Source organism: Pocillopora damicornis, chromosome 9 (assembly GCF_964200805.1).
Source record: "Pocillopora damicornis chromosome 9, jaPocDami1.2, whole genome shotgun sequence".
Lineage (NCBI taxonomy): Eukaryota > Metazoa > Cnidaria > Anthozoa > Scleractinia > Pocilloporidae > Pocillopora > Pocillopora damicornis.
Genome location: NC_142678.1, coordinates 14751123 through 14771638, shown reverse-complemented (window position 1 = coordinate 14771638; position 20516 = coordinate 14751123). Strand labels below are relative to the sequence as shown.

The 20516-nt window shown below is 38.7% G+C and overlaps 3 protein-coding genes across 3 annotated transcripts; all 3 read left to right on the top strand.

Moving 5' to 3' along the window:
- Window positions 1-379: 379 nt before the first annotated feature.
- Window positions 380-9384, top strand: LOC113679394 (uncharacterized). Its single transcript, XM_089181552.1, has 3 exons — window positions 380-427; window positions 7049-7330; window positions 8816-9384. The coding sequence occupies exons 1-3, from the start codon at window positions 400-402 to the stop codon at window positions 9382-9384; spliced, it is 879 nt and encodes a 292-aa protein (XP_089037678.1). The 5' UTR covers window positions 380-399.
- On the top strand, window positions 437-6400 carry LOC149040338 (uncharacterized). The gene is made up of 3 exons (XM_089182178.1): window positions 437-865; window positions 1500-1568; window positions 6180-6400. The coding sequence occupies exons 1-3, from the start codon at window positions 562-564 to the stop codon at window positions 6311-6313; spliced, it is 507 nt and encodes a 168-aa protein (XP_089038304.1). The 5' UTR covers window positions 437-561; the 3' UTR covers window positions 6314-6400.
- A 408-nt stretch (window positions 9385-9792) lies between the features above and the next one.
- On the top strand, window positions 9793-14811 carry LOC149040337 (uncharacterized). The gene is made up of 3 exons (XM_089182175.1): window positions 9793-9903; window positions 10655-11101; window positions 12834-14811. The coding sequence occupies exons 1-3, from the start codon at window positions 9876-9878 to the stop codon at window positions 13349-13351; spliced, it is 993 nt and encodes a 330-aa protein (XP_089038301.1). The 5' UTR covers window positions 9793-9875; the 3' UTR covers window positions 13352-14811.
- The last annotated feature ends 5705 nt before the right edge of the window (window positions 14812-20516 follow it).

Genomic DNA, 20516 nt, shown 5'->3' with positions numbered 1-20516 from the left:
GGGGCAGGTTTAATTTCTGATACAGTTTGGTCGATGTAAAAGAATGGCTCTTTGATCTTTTGGACAACTAGGTGATTTTTGAAATAAATTAATTCATGAATCTTACCCTGTAAAAAAATACTTTCAGATATATTAATCCTGCCCATGGAAAAGTAATTACTTTAGAAACAATGACCAAAACGTCAGGGAATGAAATCAGCATCATTGCAAACCAAACATTTTCATCGTTTTGCTCTAACCAGATAAACAATGCGTAAAACTGTCCTCCTCACAGCAACACATATTCATACAGCTTCATTAGTGCTTTTTCGGGTTTGAAAGACACGACTATTGAACTGGGAGCTTGTCATGGTACTTTCTTCGTAATGAGATAGATTCAAAACCGATTCTCTTGGACGGATGGATGATTCAGAAGCCAGCAATAAAGGTTTTATGTTCATAACTCATAAAACGGTATCAGTTTTACTCAATTTCCCTTCCAAGTCGTTACTTGTTATTATCAAATATGGAATTGGGAGTTATAATTATTGCGGCTCTTTTTAAGTCACAATTTCTGTTTAAATGACATTTACTTGTTTTGCAGCCACCGCTGGTGGTATACGATTTGAACAGGCTCCTGTCACTGAAAACCACATACAGTCAATATGTGGTGAAGTAAGCGCACGCTGGAGAGACCTGGGTGCAATCTTAGGGCTTAAACCAGAGCTGATGAATGATATGGACACTGGTCTCAGCGACTGCCGTGAAAGGGCATTGAAAGTGCTTCAAAAGTGGAAAGAAAGAAATGGAAATGGAGCAACAGTGGGAATCCTTATAAATGCTCTTAAACGATTAGATAGGAAAGACGTCGTCGGAAAACTACGCAGTATGTAATCTCCTCTTGTAAAGGAAATCTCTCAATACCAGATTTATCTAGATCTATTTACTTTCGTGAGGAAAAAACTGAACACCTATGTAGAAAAGATATTCGAACGAAATCTTCGTGACCTTGTCAAGGAGGCTTCATTTTAGATGCATATCGCTACGCGAACAGTTTTTATTGTGCTTGCCATGCCTTCCTTCTAGGATGGCCGGAGGAGGTATGTGTCGTTTAAGTCAGTAAACCTTCCCTAGGCCCTTCGCGGTTTTCAAAATGGCGGGGTATCATGTGACACTCATAACGTCTCTTGTGACTAGTCCTGGTTCAGCTCCGACACTGGCCATCATTGAACGAATTTGATCGGGTTTCTTCGAATTCATTTTTGGTTTTGTTGGACTGTCGGTAAAGTGCGCAAGGGCTTAAGCACATACATAACAACCTTTCAGAATGTACTTTTGAAGTACTTGAGGAGTACCATGACAACGGCGAAACACTCGTGTCTAGCTTTGTTGAAAATCCATGAAAGCAGAACGGTCAAAATCAATCATGCTGCCCCTCTGTGATATACTCTTTTTCTTATGTTCTTTAACTCTAGAGTAGAGCGAATATATGTAAAGTAGAAATTAACTCACTTTTGCAGCTACAGCGGATCCACTGGTGAGGGGAACAATGATAAGACCAGGGAGAGCGTCCCTGAATAGGACGAAAGGTGCGTTTTATTTTTTATTTTTCCTTTCAATTCTGTCTTGGAATCCGCTGGTGTCTTACTTTCAAGGGGCTAAATCTTGAATAAAAGCTATGCTTAGCCATATTGGGTATAGTCTGTAAGCAGGCACAACTTTTTAAGCTTGTAAATTATTCCAAACTTAGAATGCGTTATCGGGCGATCCCAGAAATAGTGAGTTAGTGTTTCTAGAGTGTTCTGGCAAAAGGAGCATATATTTGTGTCTGAAACATTGATGTTAACAAGAAAAGAGAGTCCCGCTAAAAAGAAGGTTAAATTGAAAGATTCTAAGCAGTTTGACGCTTAGAGTGTATCCCTGGATTTCCAAGGTAATTAATAGATTGACCTTTAGATAACACTCTTTACATCATTGAAGAAAAAGTCTCTGATACAAATTTGCTTAAGGCTTCTCAAGAACTGTGCATTTCTTATTGATGAAGATTTTTATGCAAGTTGGCTCTGCTTATTGCTTAATATGAGCCCATTTCAAGTTTTTGTGCGTCGTGGGCACCCCGCGATATTCTAGAAAGAGGAGTCTTAGAACCCCTAGGTTGCATTTTGCCATTTATAATCAGCATCGGTAGAATCTTTTAATCCATTTCAAACATTCCAGTCTCGAGACAGGGAAGTAGACACTTGATCCTAAAGGAATTTCACAAGTTCAAGATCAGAGAGGAACGCGAACATCATACGAAATGTCTGCATAAGTGTCTTCGTTACGCGATTTTATTTTCCAACCTAGCAATTTCTCTTAATGACAAAATGAATCAGGCAAATAGAGGGATCTTCTTTAATTCTTTCCCTTATTCATTTCCAAGCTTGATTTTCATCAACGGGCTAAATTAAATATCTTTCATTATAAGTTGCTATCAAATTCCTTAACGGGAATTTCTTACTGGGGAGCGCGATAATGCGAGACCACTGTTATATTACATTATATGAATGTATGCGTTATTCCTTTTATTCCTATTGGTGTATTATAATTGAAAAATGACAGAATAAACAAATAAACAATCAACAAGCAATAAAACGACAAAACAAGAGTTGCCGGTCGAGGAAACGAGGAAAAGCGATGCATTACACATAAATTAGTTTAAGTTAATATAATGTAATATAACTGAAAATTTCACATTTTGTGAGGAAGTTTTCATGTTTTAAAAAAGTCACTGCCTACTAAAATCCTCAGTTCCTCTGCCCTGACAGCCCAACCTCATCAAAACATTGCCAACAGGAGCAATGTGCAAATTAATGATACAGACAAGAGAGCCTATTCCTACATACACCCTCCTCAATCCTGTTAGCTTATTATGGACATGGCATTTCAAACATAGTGTATATATGCCACAAATTTTCCATTTCCCTGACTAATTATTTTGTAATGGTGTTTACAAGTTGTTGTCAATAATATTGTCTATCATGTTCACATGTTGCAACAACTCCACCTTCCAGTAAATTCAGTTATCGGCAAACACGAGAAAATACCATGTAAAACTTCTCAACTTATTTAATATAGCCAATAACAACATTAACTAAACTTTAAAACTGAAGAGAAAACTTGATTGATATTTGGAACTGATTTCTGTGATGCGGAAATGAAAATCAAAAAATCAAATTTTCATACAGACATCCACATTATGTGCAGTTACAGCAGAGGTTGCCGAATTAAATAACAGAGAAAAATCTGAAAGAGACGCCGTGTATTTCCAGATAGAGGAATTACAGGCTCAAACACCAGTTGAAAATTACTTTTCTTTTTTAATTTTACGCTAAACAGAGGAGGTTGAAACGTTAGTGAAAAACGGTAGGGCAGGAAGTCATACCTGGCAACTTCAAGAGAAGATGTAAGAGAAGCTTAGACAATTCTGGCGTATTGTTTTACTGACTCACAGTTCTCACGTGGATATTCTTCAATCGACCAGTAATGTCTTAACGCGAAGTAGTTTCCTTCAATTTCAGCTCATTTTCCCAACCCGAAATTACCAGTCAGTCGCTCAATAGAATATAATTTCAACTGATGCTGACATCATATACCTCATCTGAAGAAGAAAACATTCCCAATCTTCGAAAATCTGCTCAAAACATCAGGAACATGAACGAAAGTTCTAATCTTTATAAAGATACCGCTGACTAGCACGGGTGTTAATCGCTTTGCAAGTTGAGAGAACATTGTCCCCAGTTCCAGACCGCATCAATTCTACCCCCCGTCATAACGTCATTGAAAAGTGGTTGAAAAGAGAAGGAATAGAAGCAACAGTAGGAAGACTCATAAATGCTCTAGAAGAGATAGAGAGGAAAGATGCCGCCCAAAAACTGCTTAGTATGTAACCTCCTAATTTAAGAGGAATTCTCTCAATGCAGGCTCTATCTATTTTTGACAAGAAAAACCTTAATCCTTGGTAGCAAAAGATCGCCAAATGAAAACTTTACTGGTTATGTTAAGGATGTTTCATTCTTAATTTGGCTCTCACAGCTGTAAAAAGAAGGCACTCATTTAAGCGGAAAGTAATAGTTCTGAGGTCCATTGGCTTTTCAGTGCACAGTTTTTGCGAGGTTGAAGTACTGCAGCGGAAGTTAAGAGCCGCTTTGAGTTGTGTTTAAAAAGATTGAAAAAATTTAAATACTTCACTACTACAAATGTTTATGCTTTTGCTCGGGTAGTCTGATAGTCCGGGTGAGGCCAGTAATCCTGAGAAAGACTGTTGTCTTGTGACTGACATTTTGACAACCTCAGCGGAAGTCATTATGTGAGTCAAAGAAAAAGTAGTTGTTAGTCAAGTGTCATTAGTCTGGTTTGTATGAACTTCGATTTGTCAGCCGCTTTTCTTAGGTGTTATTGAAGACTCAAGTTACATGAGACGATCGTGATTGTGAGGTTTCGATCCGGCGGCAATGTTAGTTCGTTTGTTTTGTGAATTGCTAGAATAAGTCGTTTGCATGGTACGAGTAGTTGCTAACATCTTTTGAGGGGAATATGTTCCAGGCCTGAGTCTGTACTAAGTGAGTGAACCATTTTTCCAGAGTCAGTCGTTGAAACTAGGTAGCGCTGTAGGCTAACCTTGCGCAGAGTCCAAGTCGGTAGCGTCGTTCGCGAGTTGAAGATGTTCACAAATGCGTTTGCTGACTTCACTGTTGTCGCTTGTTTGTGTTCAGTCATTCTTTTGTTAATGAGATTTTTGTCACTCTCTTCGGTATAGGAGGCGTGGCAGTCGATGTACTTGGCTTTGTAGACTGCGTCTTGTCTGTTGTTCGGTTTATCCTTGTCTGACTGAAAACGATGTGTAATGATTTGTCTGTTTGTGATGCGGATATTGAAGGGTTACAGGATGTGCGATATGGTTTCAGAAATGCCAATATGTACTGTATACAGTCTTTGTAGACGTAGGACTTGCGCTTTTGTTTGTTTCAGTAGTTGCAGTAGAACGGTGGGCCGTTTCGTTGAAGAAACTCGTCCATTTAGTTGTAGACATACTTTTTTATCGGAAAAGCTGTCAGTCGCAACGCGACTGACAGTTCATCTGACAAAACCTCGGTCACCACCGACTACCGACAATAGTATTTTTCTCAGGACTGCCCTCACCTGGACGGTCAGACTACTCGATCAGAATGTTACCCTGGAGTTCAAGCAATTTACTCGAAGTTTACTTTTAATGCATGTGCGTGTACGTGAAAAGCATCGCGCTTGTAATTCTTGCTGGAATCTAGCGCAGTATTACAAGTTTGAAGATAATTGCCTATTCATCTGAAAAAGGGTCTACAACCTTGCTTTGTTGGGTTTTCATCTGAAGTTTTTGTTTCTTTATTTGAATAGCACCTGAAGAAGTAGAGGTAGGGTTAAACCGCGCTCGGGTACAAAGTGGGTTGATACGAAAGGACTTCGAACAATAGGTGGTGGATGTACAGAGCGGGCAACATACCATAAGGAAAGAGCTCCAAGAACTGAAGAAAATCGTCCACGCCGTAATACCAACGGCAAAGGGTAAAGAGGAACGAGAGAATATTGAAACATGGGTCGAACGCTTAGAGGCAGTATGCAAACGACTGGAAAAGTGCCTTTCAGACCTGTACACTGAAGAAAATGTCAAAGAAGGCCTGGAGCAGGACACCACTAGCGTGGGGAAATCTAGCAACCAGATTGTCGCGGCTCTTCATGATCTAGTGGAGAATCTCAAAATGATCTATGAAAGCTGGAGGAAGTTGGCTGAGATATCATTGAAACGCGAAAATACCTTAAGGAGCGAGAAGAATGATAGGCCTCTAGGTGTACGACAAGGGAAGGACGGAATGGCTGATCGAAGCCAGAAAGACACAGAACAAATATACGAGGAACAGCGAAAGTGCGACGTAGCGACCATAGAAGCTTTGCACGAAGGTGGGTTTAAACTGGATGAAATAGTACAAGCTTCGTCATTCGAACACCCTTTCCAAAGGGATCAACTGAACTGTTTCAGAAATGAGTCAGCCTGTTTTGATATAATTCGTACCACCTATTTCTGGAGTAGGATAACACGTTTCAATGCGTTCCCCGAAAGAAAAAAGAAGACCTGCCAGTAGATTAACTGCAATCCTTATATTAATGTATTTTTTTCTGTCCTTTAGCTAATTTAGCCGAATCAAACGCTGGAAATAACCAAAATTTAACGGGATTCAAAACCGATTCTCTTGGACGGATAGATGATTCAGAAGCCAGTAATGAAGGTTTTTATGTTCATAAATTCATGAAACGGTATTAGTTTTACTCATTATCCCTTCCAAGTCGTTACCTGAAATCCACATATGGTCCATATGTGATAAAGTAGGCGCAGACTGAAGAGGTCTAAGAGCAGTCTTAGGGCTTGAATCAGCATTGAAGAATAATATTGAGACTGATCACAGCGAATGCCGTGAAAGGGCACGGAAAGTGCTTCAAAAGAGGAAAGAAAAAAACGGAAATGGAGCAACAGTGGGAATTGTTATCCAGCCATTTTGACCTCACGCTTGGTCAATAACGCATATTAACTGTTTCAGTGACCATAGAGATGCTGGCACTCTGATTGGTCGAGGATTGCATCATATCTTACTATAATCCTCTCGCACGGGGTGATTATAGCACGGGCGCTACCGAGGAAGTAGTGAACGTGTTACTAGACAATCCAATTTCAAAGAGGACAAAAGATGCAATTAAGTTTGGTATAACACTTTTCAAAAGAAACACATGAAGTTTTTACTGATTGAATTAAATTCTGGAGAAGACTGGCTGCATATCTCTATACGAGGTATCAAAACTATTGTCACAGAATGGTTCAACAACAAAACGAATTTACAAGAGAATTCGAAAGCACCTGAAGAATCGCACTAAGCAATTATTTGCTGAAGGCGAAACGAATATTGCTGAATAATCCCTTCGACTTCGTTTCATATGGCAGTGCCCTTTGTTTACTATCTGTTCAAGTACTTTTGCGTTAAGTTACATGTACACTTATTTGCAGACACCTCTAATAATATACAGTATGGACAGACTCTTGTCACTCCGATTCAAGTAACGTCGATATGTGGTGACGTTGGTGCCGACTGGAAATACCTGGCTGTTGAGTTGAAACTATCGATTGCAGACATTAGTAATATTGACGCTGATAGCAGAGACAGCCGTGAAAAGGCGTATAACGTCATTGAAAAGTGGTTGAAAAGAGAAGGAATAGAAGCAACAGTAGGAAGACTCATAAATGCTCTAGAAGAGATAGAGAGGAAAGATGCCGCCCAAAAACTGCTTAGTATGTAACCTCCTAATTTAAGAGGAATTCTCTCAATGCAGGCTCTATCTATTTTTGACAAGAAAAACCTTAATCCTTGGTAGCAAAAGATCGCCAAATGAAAACTTTACTGGTTATGTTAAGGATGTTTCATTCTTAATTTGGCTCTCACAGCTGTAAAAAGAAGGCACTCATTTAAGCGGAAAGTAATAGTTCTGAGGTCCATTGGCTTTTCAGTGCACAGTTTTTGCGAGGTTGAAGTACTGCAGCGGAAGTTAAGAGCCGCTTTGAGTTGGGTTTAAAAAGATTGAAAAAAATTTAAATACTTCACTACTACAAATGTTTATGCTTTTGCTTGGGTAGTCTGATCGTCCGGGTGAGGTCGGTAATCCTGAGAAAGACTGTTGTCTTGTGACTGACGTTTCGACAACCTCAGCGGAAGTCATTATGTGAGTCAAAGAAAAAGTAGTTGTTAGTCGAGTGTCATAAGTCTGGTTTGTATGAACTTCGATTTGTCAGCCGCTTTTCTTAGGTGTTATTGAAGACTCAAGTTGCATGAGACGATCATGATTGTGAGGTTTCGATCCGGCGGAAATGTTAGCTCGTTTGTTTTGTGAATTGCGAGAATAAATCGTTTGCATGATAGCATGGTAGCATGAGGGGAGTTTGTTCCAGGCCTGAGTCTTTACTAAGTGAGTGAATCATTTTTCTAGAGTCAGTCGTTGAAACTAGGTAGCGCTGTAGGCTAACCTTGCGCAGAGTCCAAGTCGGTAGCATCGTTCGCCGGTTGTAGATGTTCATCAATGTGTTTGCTGACTTCACTGTTGTCGCTTGTTTGTGTTCAGTCATTCTTTTGTTAATGAGATTTTTGTCAGCCTCTTCGGTATAGGAGGCGTGGCAGTCGATGTACTTGACTTTGTAGACTGCTTCTTGTCAGTTGTTCGTTATATCCTTGTCTGACTGAAAACTGAACGATAGTGTAATGATCTGTCTGTATGCGATGCGGATATTGAAGGGTTACAGGATGTGCGATATGGTTTCAGAAATGCCAATATGTACTGTATATAGTCTTTGTAGACGTAAGACTTGCGCTTTTGTTTGTTTCAGTAGTTGCAGTAGATCGATAGGCCGTTTCGTGGAAGAAACTCGTCCATTTAGTTGTAGACATACTTTTTTATCGGATAAGCTGTCAGTCGCAACGCGACTTACAGTTCATCTGACAAAACCTCGGTCATCACTACCGACAATGGTACTTTTTCTCAGGACTGCCCTCACCTGGATGGTCAGACTACTCGATCAGAATGTTACCCCGGGGTTCAAGTAATTTACTCGAAGTTTACTTTTAATGCATGTGCGTGTACGTGAAAAGCAACGCGCTTGTAATTCTTGCTGGAATCCAGCGCAATATTACAAATTTGAAGATAATTGCCTATTCATCTGAAAAAGAGTTTGTGACCTTGTTTTTTTGGGTTTTCATCTGCAGCTTTTGTTTCTTTATTTGAATAGCATCTGGAGAAGTAGAGGTAGGGTTAAACCGCGCCCGGGTACAAAGTGGGATGATACGAAAGGACTTCGAACAGTTGGTGGTGGATGTACAGAGCGGGCAACGTACCATAGGGAAAGAGCTCCAAGAACTGAAGAAAATCGTCCACGCCGTAATACCAACAGCAAAGGGTGAAGAGGAACGAGAGAATATTGAAACATGGGTCGAACGCTTAGAGGCAGTATGCAAACGACTGGAAAAGTGCCTTTCAGACCTGTACACTGAAGAAAGTGTCAAAGAAGGTCCCGAGCAGGACATCATTAGCGTGGGGAAATCTAGCGACCAGATTAGCGCGGCTCTTCGTGATTTAGTGGAGAATCTCAAAATGATCTATGAAAGCTGGAGGGAGTTCGCTGAGATATCATTAAAACGCAAAAATACCTTATGGAGCGATAAGAATGATAGGCCTCTATGTATACGACAAGGGAAGGACGGAACGGCTGATCGAAGCCAGAAAGACACCGAACAAATATGCAAGGAACAGCGAAAGTGCGAGGAAGCGACCATAGAATTAATTCGAAGTTTTGTATGAAGGTGGGTTTAAACTGAATGAAATAGCGTAAGCTTCGTCATTCGAACACTCTTTCCAAAGGGATCAACTGAACCGTTTCAGAAATGAGTCACCAAAGCACAGAACAGGGTAATTTAGTGCCGTTATCAACTGAGTTGATAACGTAAATTGGCCACCGTAAAGAGCTTCAAAGCTGACGTTTCGAGCGTTAACCCTTCGTCAGAGCGAATTGGTAAGCGAACAGAAGAGACACCTTCAATTTATTCAAGGCTCAGAGTTGACCATTCAGGCTCCTATTGAGCCGGAAATGTCGCCCTGTTTTGATATAACTCCTAACTGGAGTAGGATAACACCTTTTAAATGCGTTCCCCGAAAGAAAAAAGGACCTGCTAGTAGATTAACTGCAATCCTTACATTAATGTATTTTTTTCTGTCCTTCAGCTAATTTGGCCGAATCAAACGCTGGAAATAATCAAAATTTAACGGGATTCAAAACCGATTCTCTTGGACGGATGGATGATTCAGAAGCCAGCAATAAAGGTCTTTTATGTTCATAAATTCATGAAACGGTATCAGTTTTACTCATTATCCCTTCCAAGTCGTTAACTGTTATTATCAAATGTGGCATTAGGAATTAGAATTATCGCAGCTTTTTTAAAGTCACAATTTTTGTTCAAATTATATGTACTTGTTTTGCAGCCACCTCTGGTGGTATACGATTTGAACACGCTCCTGTCACTGAAATCCACATATGGTCCGTATGTGATGAAGTAGGCGCAGACTGAAGAGGCCTAGGAGCAGTCTTAGGGCTTGAATCAGCGTTGAAGAATAATATTGAGACTGATCACAGCGAATGCCGTGAGAGGGCACGGAAAGCGCTTCAAAAGAGGAAGAAAAAAACGGAAATGGAGCAACAGTGGGAATTGTTATCCAGCCATTTTGACCTCACGCTTGGTCAATAACACATATTAATTGTTTCAGTGACTATAGAGATGCGCGCGCTCGATTGGCTGAGGACACATTTCAGGCTCCTATTGATCCGGAAATGTCGCCCTGTTTTGAACACCTAACCTTGGGTCACGGAGGGTGAGCGATGAAAAATCATCCAAAAAAAAATTTCGGAAAATTGCATTCCGTTAACGTAGAGCTCGTTTAGACGCTGAGTTCACCCGGCCGACTTAAGTACCAGAGCCGTGAACTTTGAATAGAGAAAATATGGGATTCATCCGCCTGCTGTAGTTTTTTTCGTAATCACGCGTGTTTAATTTGATTTTAATGACTGTTTACTTAGGAAACCAGCTGTGTGGGCGGTGTCTTAATTTGGAGGAGGACCCAAATGATATAAAAGAAGAAAGAGATAGATTAATGAAGGACATCACCCGACTCGAGAGCATGCACAGAAACGAGAAAGAGGAATGGAAAGACACCATGGATAAAGTAATCAAGAAAAAGGATATGAATATCAGCATCCTAGAAAACAAAAATGATAAACGTTTGGTAGAAATCAGAAAGTTACAGAGAAAAATTGAAGAGATTGAGACACAGAAAGAAACAGTTTTGACAGAACACAAAAAAATGGAGGAACAGATTGAAAAACTAGGAACAATGAACGAGGAACTTAAGTCTGAAAAGTGTGAGCTGTCAACTCAAATGATCATGCTCACCAAAACAGCGAGCAACAGTTTGAAAGAATGCCAAAAGCTAAAAGAGGAGCTTAAGAATCTCAACTTCCGAAATCGTAAGTACGTAGGCACAATGATAATGTCGCTGTCCGTGTTGAATATGTTTTAGTTAAGTTTGTTTATCCTTACGTTATCCCTTACACCATAATGTATAATAAAATAATAGAGATAGTGCGCGCGCTCTTATTGGTCGATTGGCGAGTTTAGATGAGAGTGCGTAAATACGGGTGTGACGTCACGCTTTGAGGTTTCCCGGCCTAAATAAAAAATTCAGACTCAAAGCTTTCGCATTAAAAAAAGTAATTTTAATTACAAATAACAAATATTTGAAATTAAGAAAAAATTGCCAAAGATTGGTTTGGGGTTTAGCTTTCTCTTTCCCCCATGAGCCCGAGCAAAAAAAAAATAAAACAAAGATAAATAAAAATGAAGAAGAACTTCAGCGCTTTGCCTGCTTTGATAATCTTGAGCTGGACGACCTCGTCGAGGGAGCTCAGAGACGACAAAATAATCAAAAAAATTCGCAGTAAACATTTTACAAGGAAAGTTTTCTGTCTGTAATGAAATCCTCTACAAGAAAGATTTTATGTCCAAAAGTTTACGAAACCCAGCTATGTGCTACAGTATAGTGAGTGTCTTAATGTCTGACAGCAAGCTTCGTATGGCCGATTGGTCACCCTGTTTTGACTTTCAAAACTTTTTATAAAATGTGATTTTTCTCAAGACGTTTTCGACGTTAAAAACCTACTTCCTCAGTGGCAATGATATTTATTAAATTCTTCAACTCAGTATGGGATAGCAAAACTGTACTGACCAGAAAAACTTCACAAGGCAGGATGAATGATACGCACTTCAACTTCTCAAACATGTTCTCGGGCTGCCAAGTTGGGCAAGCTTTCATCACTTTCATTTTCAGCTGAATAAAATCGTGCCTCCTTTAGTTTTTTCTTTAAGGACTTGTATATTTTGAACATTTCGTTATTTTTTCGTCAAATTTACTATTATTCAAAGATGAAACCGTTTAATCCACACGGTGTTGGCTTGTGCCAAATTTCAACGTGACTTTCATTTTTATAAAGTGAATTTTGATTGGTTTATGTGTTGTAAGATGTGCGATCTGATAAGCTAGCAGGAAACGCCATCCTCCAAAGCATGTATTAAGAAAATCTGTATCAATCAAGACGGAAGTAAGTAAACAGCCTTTTCCTTTATTTATCATGTTTTTGGAGAGATATGTTTTATGAAAGCTTTACATTTTTTTTTTTGTGTTTTCATACTGTCATCTAAACTCTCGAGAGGCTGGGAGGATTCTCGAAAGTTTTGCAAACCTTCGGCTGCGTCTTGGGTTTGCAAACATGCCACGTCAACCACCTCGTGTTTAGTTAATGTTTTTTAAAGTGGATGGGGCAGCAGCTAATTGTCGATGTTATAACTCCACAAGATTTTAAGAGAAACGGGAAAAAGGTTTGCGAGGCACGGCTGAGAGGACCAGTGATAAACAATCTTTTAGGACCTATATTTTCTTAGCATTCCAAGTGAACAACGGTTCGCCTAAAAATCGATCGTAAAGTTCATTGATTGCTTTCCTAACTTAGCCATGAGTTTTCCATTACAATAAAAGATCTGTTTTTGGCAATCAGACTGCACACAGTATCTCCGTTACTTGGTAGACTTTACCAACAAATGAAGTGATGAATGGATTGTTACTGATAGTTGCTGTACATTAAATGATCGGGTATTACGTTGTATTTATAATTATATTCTAACATAAAATTTGCTCCCAATCAGGCTTCTTCTTACCAACTGGAAAGGAATTTACCAAAATATGCCATGGTGTTATATGCTTCTTGAGGAGACATTCTGACTCATCAAAAGTGCTTGCTTCAAGATCTTCCGATGGACCAGGAAAAGCAAGTGACATATTTGACCATCAGAAAGGAACTACCAGTGGAACAAAAGAGACAGAAGGCTCGTGGTGGTCTATTGATCTGGGCCCAAGTTTCCGTCTTGTAATCACACATTACTCTCTATTACAAGGCAAAAGAGATGGAGAGTCAGCTCTTGCACACTGGAAACTGCAGGGATCTAATGATAAGATGAACTGGGAAGAACTTGAAACTCTTCACAGCAAGAATGATACACAGTTTTCTGCTCCTCCTCCATTTTATACCGGTACGTGGTCGGTTGGAGGAGAAGTGGGAGCTTACCGTTATTTTCGAATTTTCCAAACAGGTAGAAATTCCTCTCACAAATATGGAATATATTTATCTGGAATTGAGCTGTTCGGAATGCTCCTGTATATGTAAGAGGCTAACAACCTTGAATGCCTGAACCCAGAGTTTTTGGCGAGTAACAACATCAACAACAATGACAACAATGTGTATTTGCACTCTCTCTTACCTTAAAAAAAAATGTTGAAAATAAATTCAGAGGACTGGCTTCCAGGAATAACTAAAGTGGTTAGCGGAGCTAGGCAGCTAGTTGACATCAGCATTAGATGAAAATAGAATACAGGTCAGCAAGATAGATACATTAAAAGAAAGAAAAAGAAGAGAAAAAAGGCTATCACTGCGCTATTAGGAAAGTGAAATAGTTCAATTTACACACGAGTATAAAATATTGTATAAGAAAAGCACACAACTGAATATCTATGACACCTTATAACAGTTAATCACATTAAATACCCACCGTATTTTCTCGAATAAGCGCCCGGGCGCTTATTTAAAAACTTGGCCAAAGGAAGGGGCACTTATTCGAAGGAGGTCGCTTTTTAAGATGGACAAAAATTTAAAAAACGGATAACGGACATAAAGGAACTATGCAAGGAGGAAATAACTGGAACGGTGAAGAAACTATCCTCCTTTGATGATTTAGCTGTAGTAGAAGCCTAAAAGTTATAAGTGCTATGGCAAAAGAAACATGTGTCACTTTTATCCCTATTTTTAGGAAAGTGAGGGAGTAGGGGGCGGTGCTTTGATAAATTGGCCTTGTGAGTTTGGGCTTATTTGGAGGAGGGCGCTTATTGGAACGTGGGCGCTTCCTCGAGGAAATACGGAAATAGGAGAGACTAGCTCACCAGATAATTTGGGAAACGACACAACTACAATTTAAAAGAATGTAAATACACGTAACTAAAAATCGTTAACAATATCGCTTTTAACTAACTTCTTAAATTTTGAAATAGTGAAGGTTTTGTGGACGACTTCCTTACAATATCAATAACTATAAAAGAGCATACTTGCAGAGTCAGATGACTCTTTGTTTGTACGTTCTTAGGTTTTCTTTGGTGTGTGATATATCCTTCGTTTTGCTACTTTGGAGTACTTCCGTTCACTGTGTGGGCAGGAGTAGATTGCAAGTTTATTGAATCAAAGATCTTTATAGTTTAAAGATCTTTATAGTTTTTAGGTTGAGCATCTACTTGGCACTGTGAATATTATTTACGAAAGAGAAAAGAAGCATCTTCAAGTCATTCCTGCTGTATCAAAAGTCGCTGAGTGAAAATATTCCAGGGTTAGTTGCCTTCGCAGCGTTTCCGGCCTAGAGGTCAGACACCCGAGGAGGCATCATAGGAGCTCCCGCGTTTATCTATATGAAAGTGAAAAATGTTGTTATTGTTAGGTTGTAAACCAGTAGAAATTAGTGATAATCGTAACGGAAATGCGTAATGCGTGACGTGTGACGTAGGTCACATACATCCGGGACAGTTGTAAAATTGTTGTTGAAGTTTGTCAAAAAACAAGAAATAAATTTTCTTGAAGTGTTATTTGTTTCACTGGTTCTTAATGTGGTTCTATGGGGCACGGGTAACATCATTGTGGGTAGAAAATGATCTTAATTAGAACAAACTAGGTGCGCATGGTCTTATCGGGTAACTTCGTATTTGGGCGCGCATGGTGGTCTTGGGTAATTTCTCATCAGTGGATCGCATGGTGTTCGACCAGTCGAAAGGATAAATATCTTCTCAACAAACACTGATCTGAAAAGTCTCCTTAAAGCATTCGGTGTTTATGGTCGACTGGTTTGTCTCAAGTTTTCCGCTGCGTGACATTTGGTCAAAGTCTGTATTTCATGTTGCACAATAAAATTGATACATTCGCTCTCATGAATGACTATTCAGGCCAAGCCGTGATGATTTATTTCAGCAGCAAGCGACACGAATATTGCTTGCACTTTTATTGTTTGGTCCTCGAATAAGTTCTTAAAGGGTTTGAAATCAACTTTCTTCTTAGTTTTTAATAGACTTCAAGAACTTCATTAAACGACATTGCTCGAAAAAGTGGACTGGTTCCTTGAAATGACATTGTAGTAAAGACATTGTGGTAAAGAATGTTAGTTGAAATTTTAGCCGGAGTAGTTTCGTCTCCGCGCACCTAAGTGTGCGTTAACACTCATTCTATATTTAACAACTGGGACTACAGGAGACAAAAGATACAGCTTATCCACAATCAAACACACACTGCAGTGTTACGGTTGTAAAAAGGCATTGCTTTTTAAACACCGTTCCGTAGTTGTGAACACCTCCTTAATATTGGAGAAGCAAAACAAGCAAACCAATGAAACAGCGCTGCCAAAAGTGCAACTGTTATGAATTTCCGTTACAAATAGTATGTATTATAGCAACCTTGAATAAACTAATATCATCTAACCGCTGATTGATCAAAAGTTTTATTAATGCAAATTTTCTGAAGGCAAAATAGCTTTGGACGCCTGATGGTTTGTTCGACCTACGAAGCAAAGACAGCAACTTCTTTGCTGCCATAATAACGTAAGACCATCATTAACATTTACTGGTAACTTATGAGCTACATGAGAAAATCTCCTTCAAACTTCTTTAGTGAAAAATTTATATCAGTGAAGGCTGAAGAGAATCTAGTGATAACGATTATTAGTCGTTAGTTAATAATGGTAGCTCAACGGAGTGGAGTGCAATTTGTATAGGTAATCACATGATTTTGAGTGCAATTTGGAATAAATAAGCACGAGTAAATTTTTTTAAAGACTAACAAAAGTTAGTTTTGTTAGTCTTTAAAAAAATTTACTCGTGCTTATTTATTCCAAATTGCACTCAAAATCATGTGATTACCTATACAAATTGCACTCCACTCCGTTGAGCTACCATTATTAACTAACGACTAATAATCGTTATCACTAGATTCTCTTCAGCCTTCACTGATATAAATTTTTCACTAAAGAAGTTAGAATAATATACATGGAAAAATAATTAAACATAAGCAAAGCGCGCGCATCAAGTGCAAAAAATAATTTATTCAAACCGTGCGTTCGGTCAAAACAACTGCGTACGATCAAAAAAATAATATGCAATGATACCTTCACACCTTTAAGGTGCAAAAAAGTTCAAAGTCCGGCTAAACAGTTCAAGGAATTGTTCAGTCTGTGTCCGAATCACTTTCGATGAAATGGAATCGTCGTTTCCGAGGTTAAACCATGTTTGTTTTAAATTTCGGCGTTGGATCGTTAGAGCAAAGTGTTAAGCTGGGTCGGCTCGTAATTTTCGATTCCCTAGGCAATTCCATTCTCTAAACACCACTTTTTCCAAACGGACAACCAAAAAGCAGTGCTTTCTACAATGTTTTCGTTGTTTAAGCTGTTTTTCAGCCGCGGTGGCGAAAGAAAACCTACTTAAAACGCTGGCCATTGTTTCGCTCGCAAATTTTCAAATTTTCAAATTTTGTTGCGACATCCAAGGCTTACATTTGATTGGCTATCTGTGAGTTTCTTTGATTATTGACCAATCAGAATGTCTGATTTGTTTCTTTCTTTGCACTGAATTAACCCTGTTCTGCACTGAATTAACTCTCTTCTACACTGAATTACCTGAAAACTGCATTTATCTTAACCTATAAGAACTGAGTAATTTTTCCATGTATATTATTAGGTGCGAAATCATATGCTTGATTTCAAATTCAAACAAGCGCACAGTGCAGCTTCGATCTGAAGTTGCAAGTATGGCTTTTTTCGTCTTTCATTTTTCTACAAATTGATCAGTTACTTTAAACAAGCCTTGAAATCCGTTTGGTTGTACTGTTTTCGAGATGCTCTCTTATTGGCTGGGAAAAAGATGCGATTTAGAGTAAAACATAATGCGATTCATGAGCAAATCGCACTTCCGAGAATCAATCGAATAGCAAGGATTACTAATAAATCTTATCATACAATCAAACATGTGGTGGTGTGCCGCTTCGTTGGATGATCTTGTGTCTTAAAGAATTGACTCAGATAGACAAGGTCAATAAACTGCTAGAATATAAAATTGTAAAGCACCGCAGATTAGGTGGGATTTCTAAGAGGATCACGACTATAGCTTTTAAAGTGGTAGGTCACAGGTAGCCTTCATATAGTTTTAAATAAGACTGATACCAGTAAATAAATTTATAGAATTCCTTCTTTACATAGATGATTTATCAAAAGAGTATTTTGAACGACATTTAAAGCTATCAACCTTGTGTTTATAAATAAGTGACTGGTTGATTGAGTCAAACATGTTATGGTTGTATGCTGCTTGATGCACAACCGAGACTTGAACAACCCCCGGTCATTTGAACTTTTGAAGATTGGTTCGTTCAAATTCCCGCCCCCTGGGCTAAAATTGTGTTCAAAAGCCCTACCCAAGTGCCCGATTTAATAGTCAGGTTTCTTTTTCGTTAAAATCAACTACCGTGACTTTCTACTTATTGACTAAGCTTGAAACCTAGACCTTGTAGAACTTTTCTTCTGAGCCATTCGCTCCCTAACTTACACTTGTATTCCCACCCCAGCCAGGCCACCTCCGGGTCAAATACCCGTGGGTTGACCTTGAGGTGGGCTGAAGTTAAAACTTCAAATTTATCGGCCAATTTGGAGGAAATGGTATTCAGTAATACTTCAGTTAAAAGTTTCCTAATCGAGTCTTGAGCGTTCGGTGAAAGATGAATCTTATTAAAAAGTTGCCAACGCTAACGAAGAAAATTGAAAAAGGATGATACACCAGAACAGGGTCTAATCGAAGAGTCAACGATAACAAAAATGTTGTGAGTGTCGAACAACAGATCCAAAGAAAGCTCATCGACTCCTAAACCCATCAAAACGCAATCGAATATATTTTAACAAGAAGCCTCTGAAACTGAACTAGATCGTTGTGGAAGCCCTCAAATTCAACTAGCTCTCAATCTCACTTGTGCCCAACTTGATTTGAGAGTTGGCGCATCCAGCCATTTTAACCGAACAAGCTTGGTTAATAAAGGGTTCATCATATAGCAAAAAGATTTGCTTTATTAATTTCATGATTAATTTTGATCATTAATAATAATAATAATGATAATAATAATAATTTATAGACTTCTATTGCGCAATTATCAATATAAGAATTTTCGATTGCGCATTAAAGTGATGTCATTGTAATTTACATACTAGGTAACTGTATTGCTGTAATAGCTTTGTGTGTGTGTTTTGCTTGGTATTCTTCTATTTGTACTATATAAGTGTGTGTGTCTTTTTCTCTTTTTTTTCTCTTCCTTAATTTCTACTTTGTATGTAAACGCAAGAAATGCTTTCATAAAAAAGAAAAAAAAAAAAAAAAGATTTGCTTACAAATAATAAAGAACGACTTGTCTATTTTAAGAGTCGGGAATGAAAGCCAACGGTGTTTATTGCATAACAAGCCAAAGGGAATATTTTATGTTTTCTTTGTTTTTACTGTCTTCTGCCGCTTTTTGCGACTTCATCACCGACATTGTCGAAGAATTACGATCTTTGTAAGTCCGCTAAGTAGTGAAATAAGGCCGGACAAAAACATTCACTGCTGCTTAAGTAGTGTTCATTACCGAGATCGCTTCCATATTCAAAGATAGTAAATATGCAAATTTTTATGATCGTTTTTTTCAAGGGTATCGCTAATCAGTGTCTTAGAAGCAGTTACATGAAATTGTAGACATTGAAAAGTAAGAGAATGGAAGAATCTGCCAGTTGCCCATGCTACTTTATTCTAAAGTGACCATATTACAATGGTCTAGAATATAAGTAAGACGTGTAAACAATCATCTTACACACGAGCCTTAGCGATAGGGTGTCAATCTTCGTCTGCTCGAGTTTTGTCACGAAGAACTCATTCACTCAGGAAATTAGTGGGTTATTGAATTTCCCAAACCAGAGGAGAAGGAGAGAATTATCAAACTGTTAATAATCGTGATAAGGGGCGTAGTTTTTAAATGTGTTATGTGCAATGTCAGCCTATTTTTCAAAAACATCCGCATTAATATTTCTGACGAGCTTTCAGTGAATAGACTTAAAGTGGGAAATAAAAGATTACTTCATTGAGTGAAGCGTTTTGTGTTCATCTGTGTATTGAAGCACGCAAAAAATTATGAGGGAGTGGAACACCGAAATAGACTCAAGGAGTTAATAAAAAGTAAGAATTTTGACAACTTGCTGAACACAATTAGAGACTGAGGCATTTTTTCTCTTATTCAAGTGCTGAGGAAGGATAACGCAAGAGGACGGGATATAAAAGTAACTAAAGAGAGAAAGAGTTGCTCATTGAGTCAGAAATAGCCAAACGTTGTAACTGTCGAACATTAAAAACTAAATGGGGTTGTGCAGCTCAAGTTTTATCAAAACTTAACAATCTGATTGGCCACGCTACTCGCCCTCTATTCGGCATTAAGTAGTGAGTAGCCTACCAGTGTGCGTTAGAAGCAAAATGAAATAAAAGTCTACGCCTATTTTGTGAAATTTGGACGACTGGTAGATTTAATATAAAACGATAAGATTATTCGCTGTTTATTTCCAAACGTGACAGGTGATTCAGGCTTCGCACTCAGCAAAGTTTCCCACAAGATATATCAAGCTCATTATTCAACTATTAACCCTTTCACTCGTCCTTACTTGAAAGGGGGGGGGGGGGAAAGAGAATTTGAACCTTGCCTGCGTGAGGTGGGGAATTTGAACCGAAAGTATGAATGCAAGTGTTATATCTTTGAATATGAAAGTTTCAAAGGTAAATAGTTTACTTTCGCGAGGTAATGGCTTAGAAGAAAAAGTCTACAAGGCCAAGGGTTTTAAGGCTTGGTCATGAAATGTAGAATTTTGCTTTTTACCAAAAAAGATGGGCGGGAATTTGAACAAACCAATCCTTTGCCCGGAGATTTACCCAAGGTAGGATGCCAAAGCTTCGAATTGAACGACGCATAAACTCTAATTTAGACTCCAGTGTCTACAAAATTGAGTGTAGAGTGCCAAAATAATCCGAGGTGTTAATAATCTGAGGTAGACCGGAGAAATGGCTTGTGAGCGGGTTAAAAAGGTTAAGTTAAAGAAGTTAAATTGATTCTTATTCTCCGAACAGTTGTTTCGTGCGTGAGCTGTGCGTTCATGGGAAAAATTTTAAAAGCACTAAAGGTGGTAAAGAGTTTGTTGAGGCGTAGCCGAGGGTTATTCTAGCCTCTTAGATTAATGAGCGCTCAGCTGGCCCGT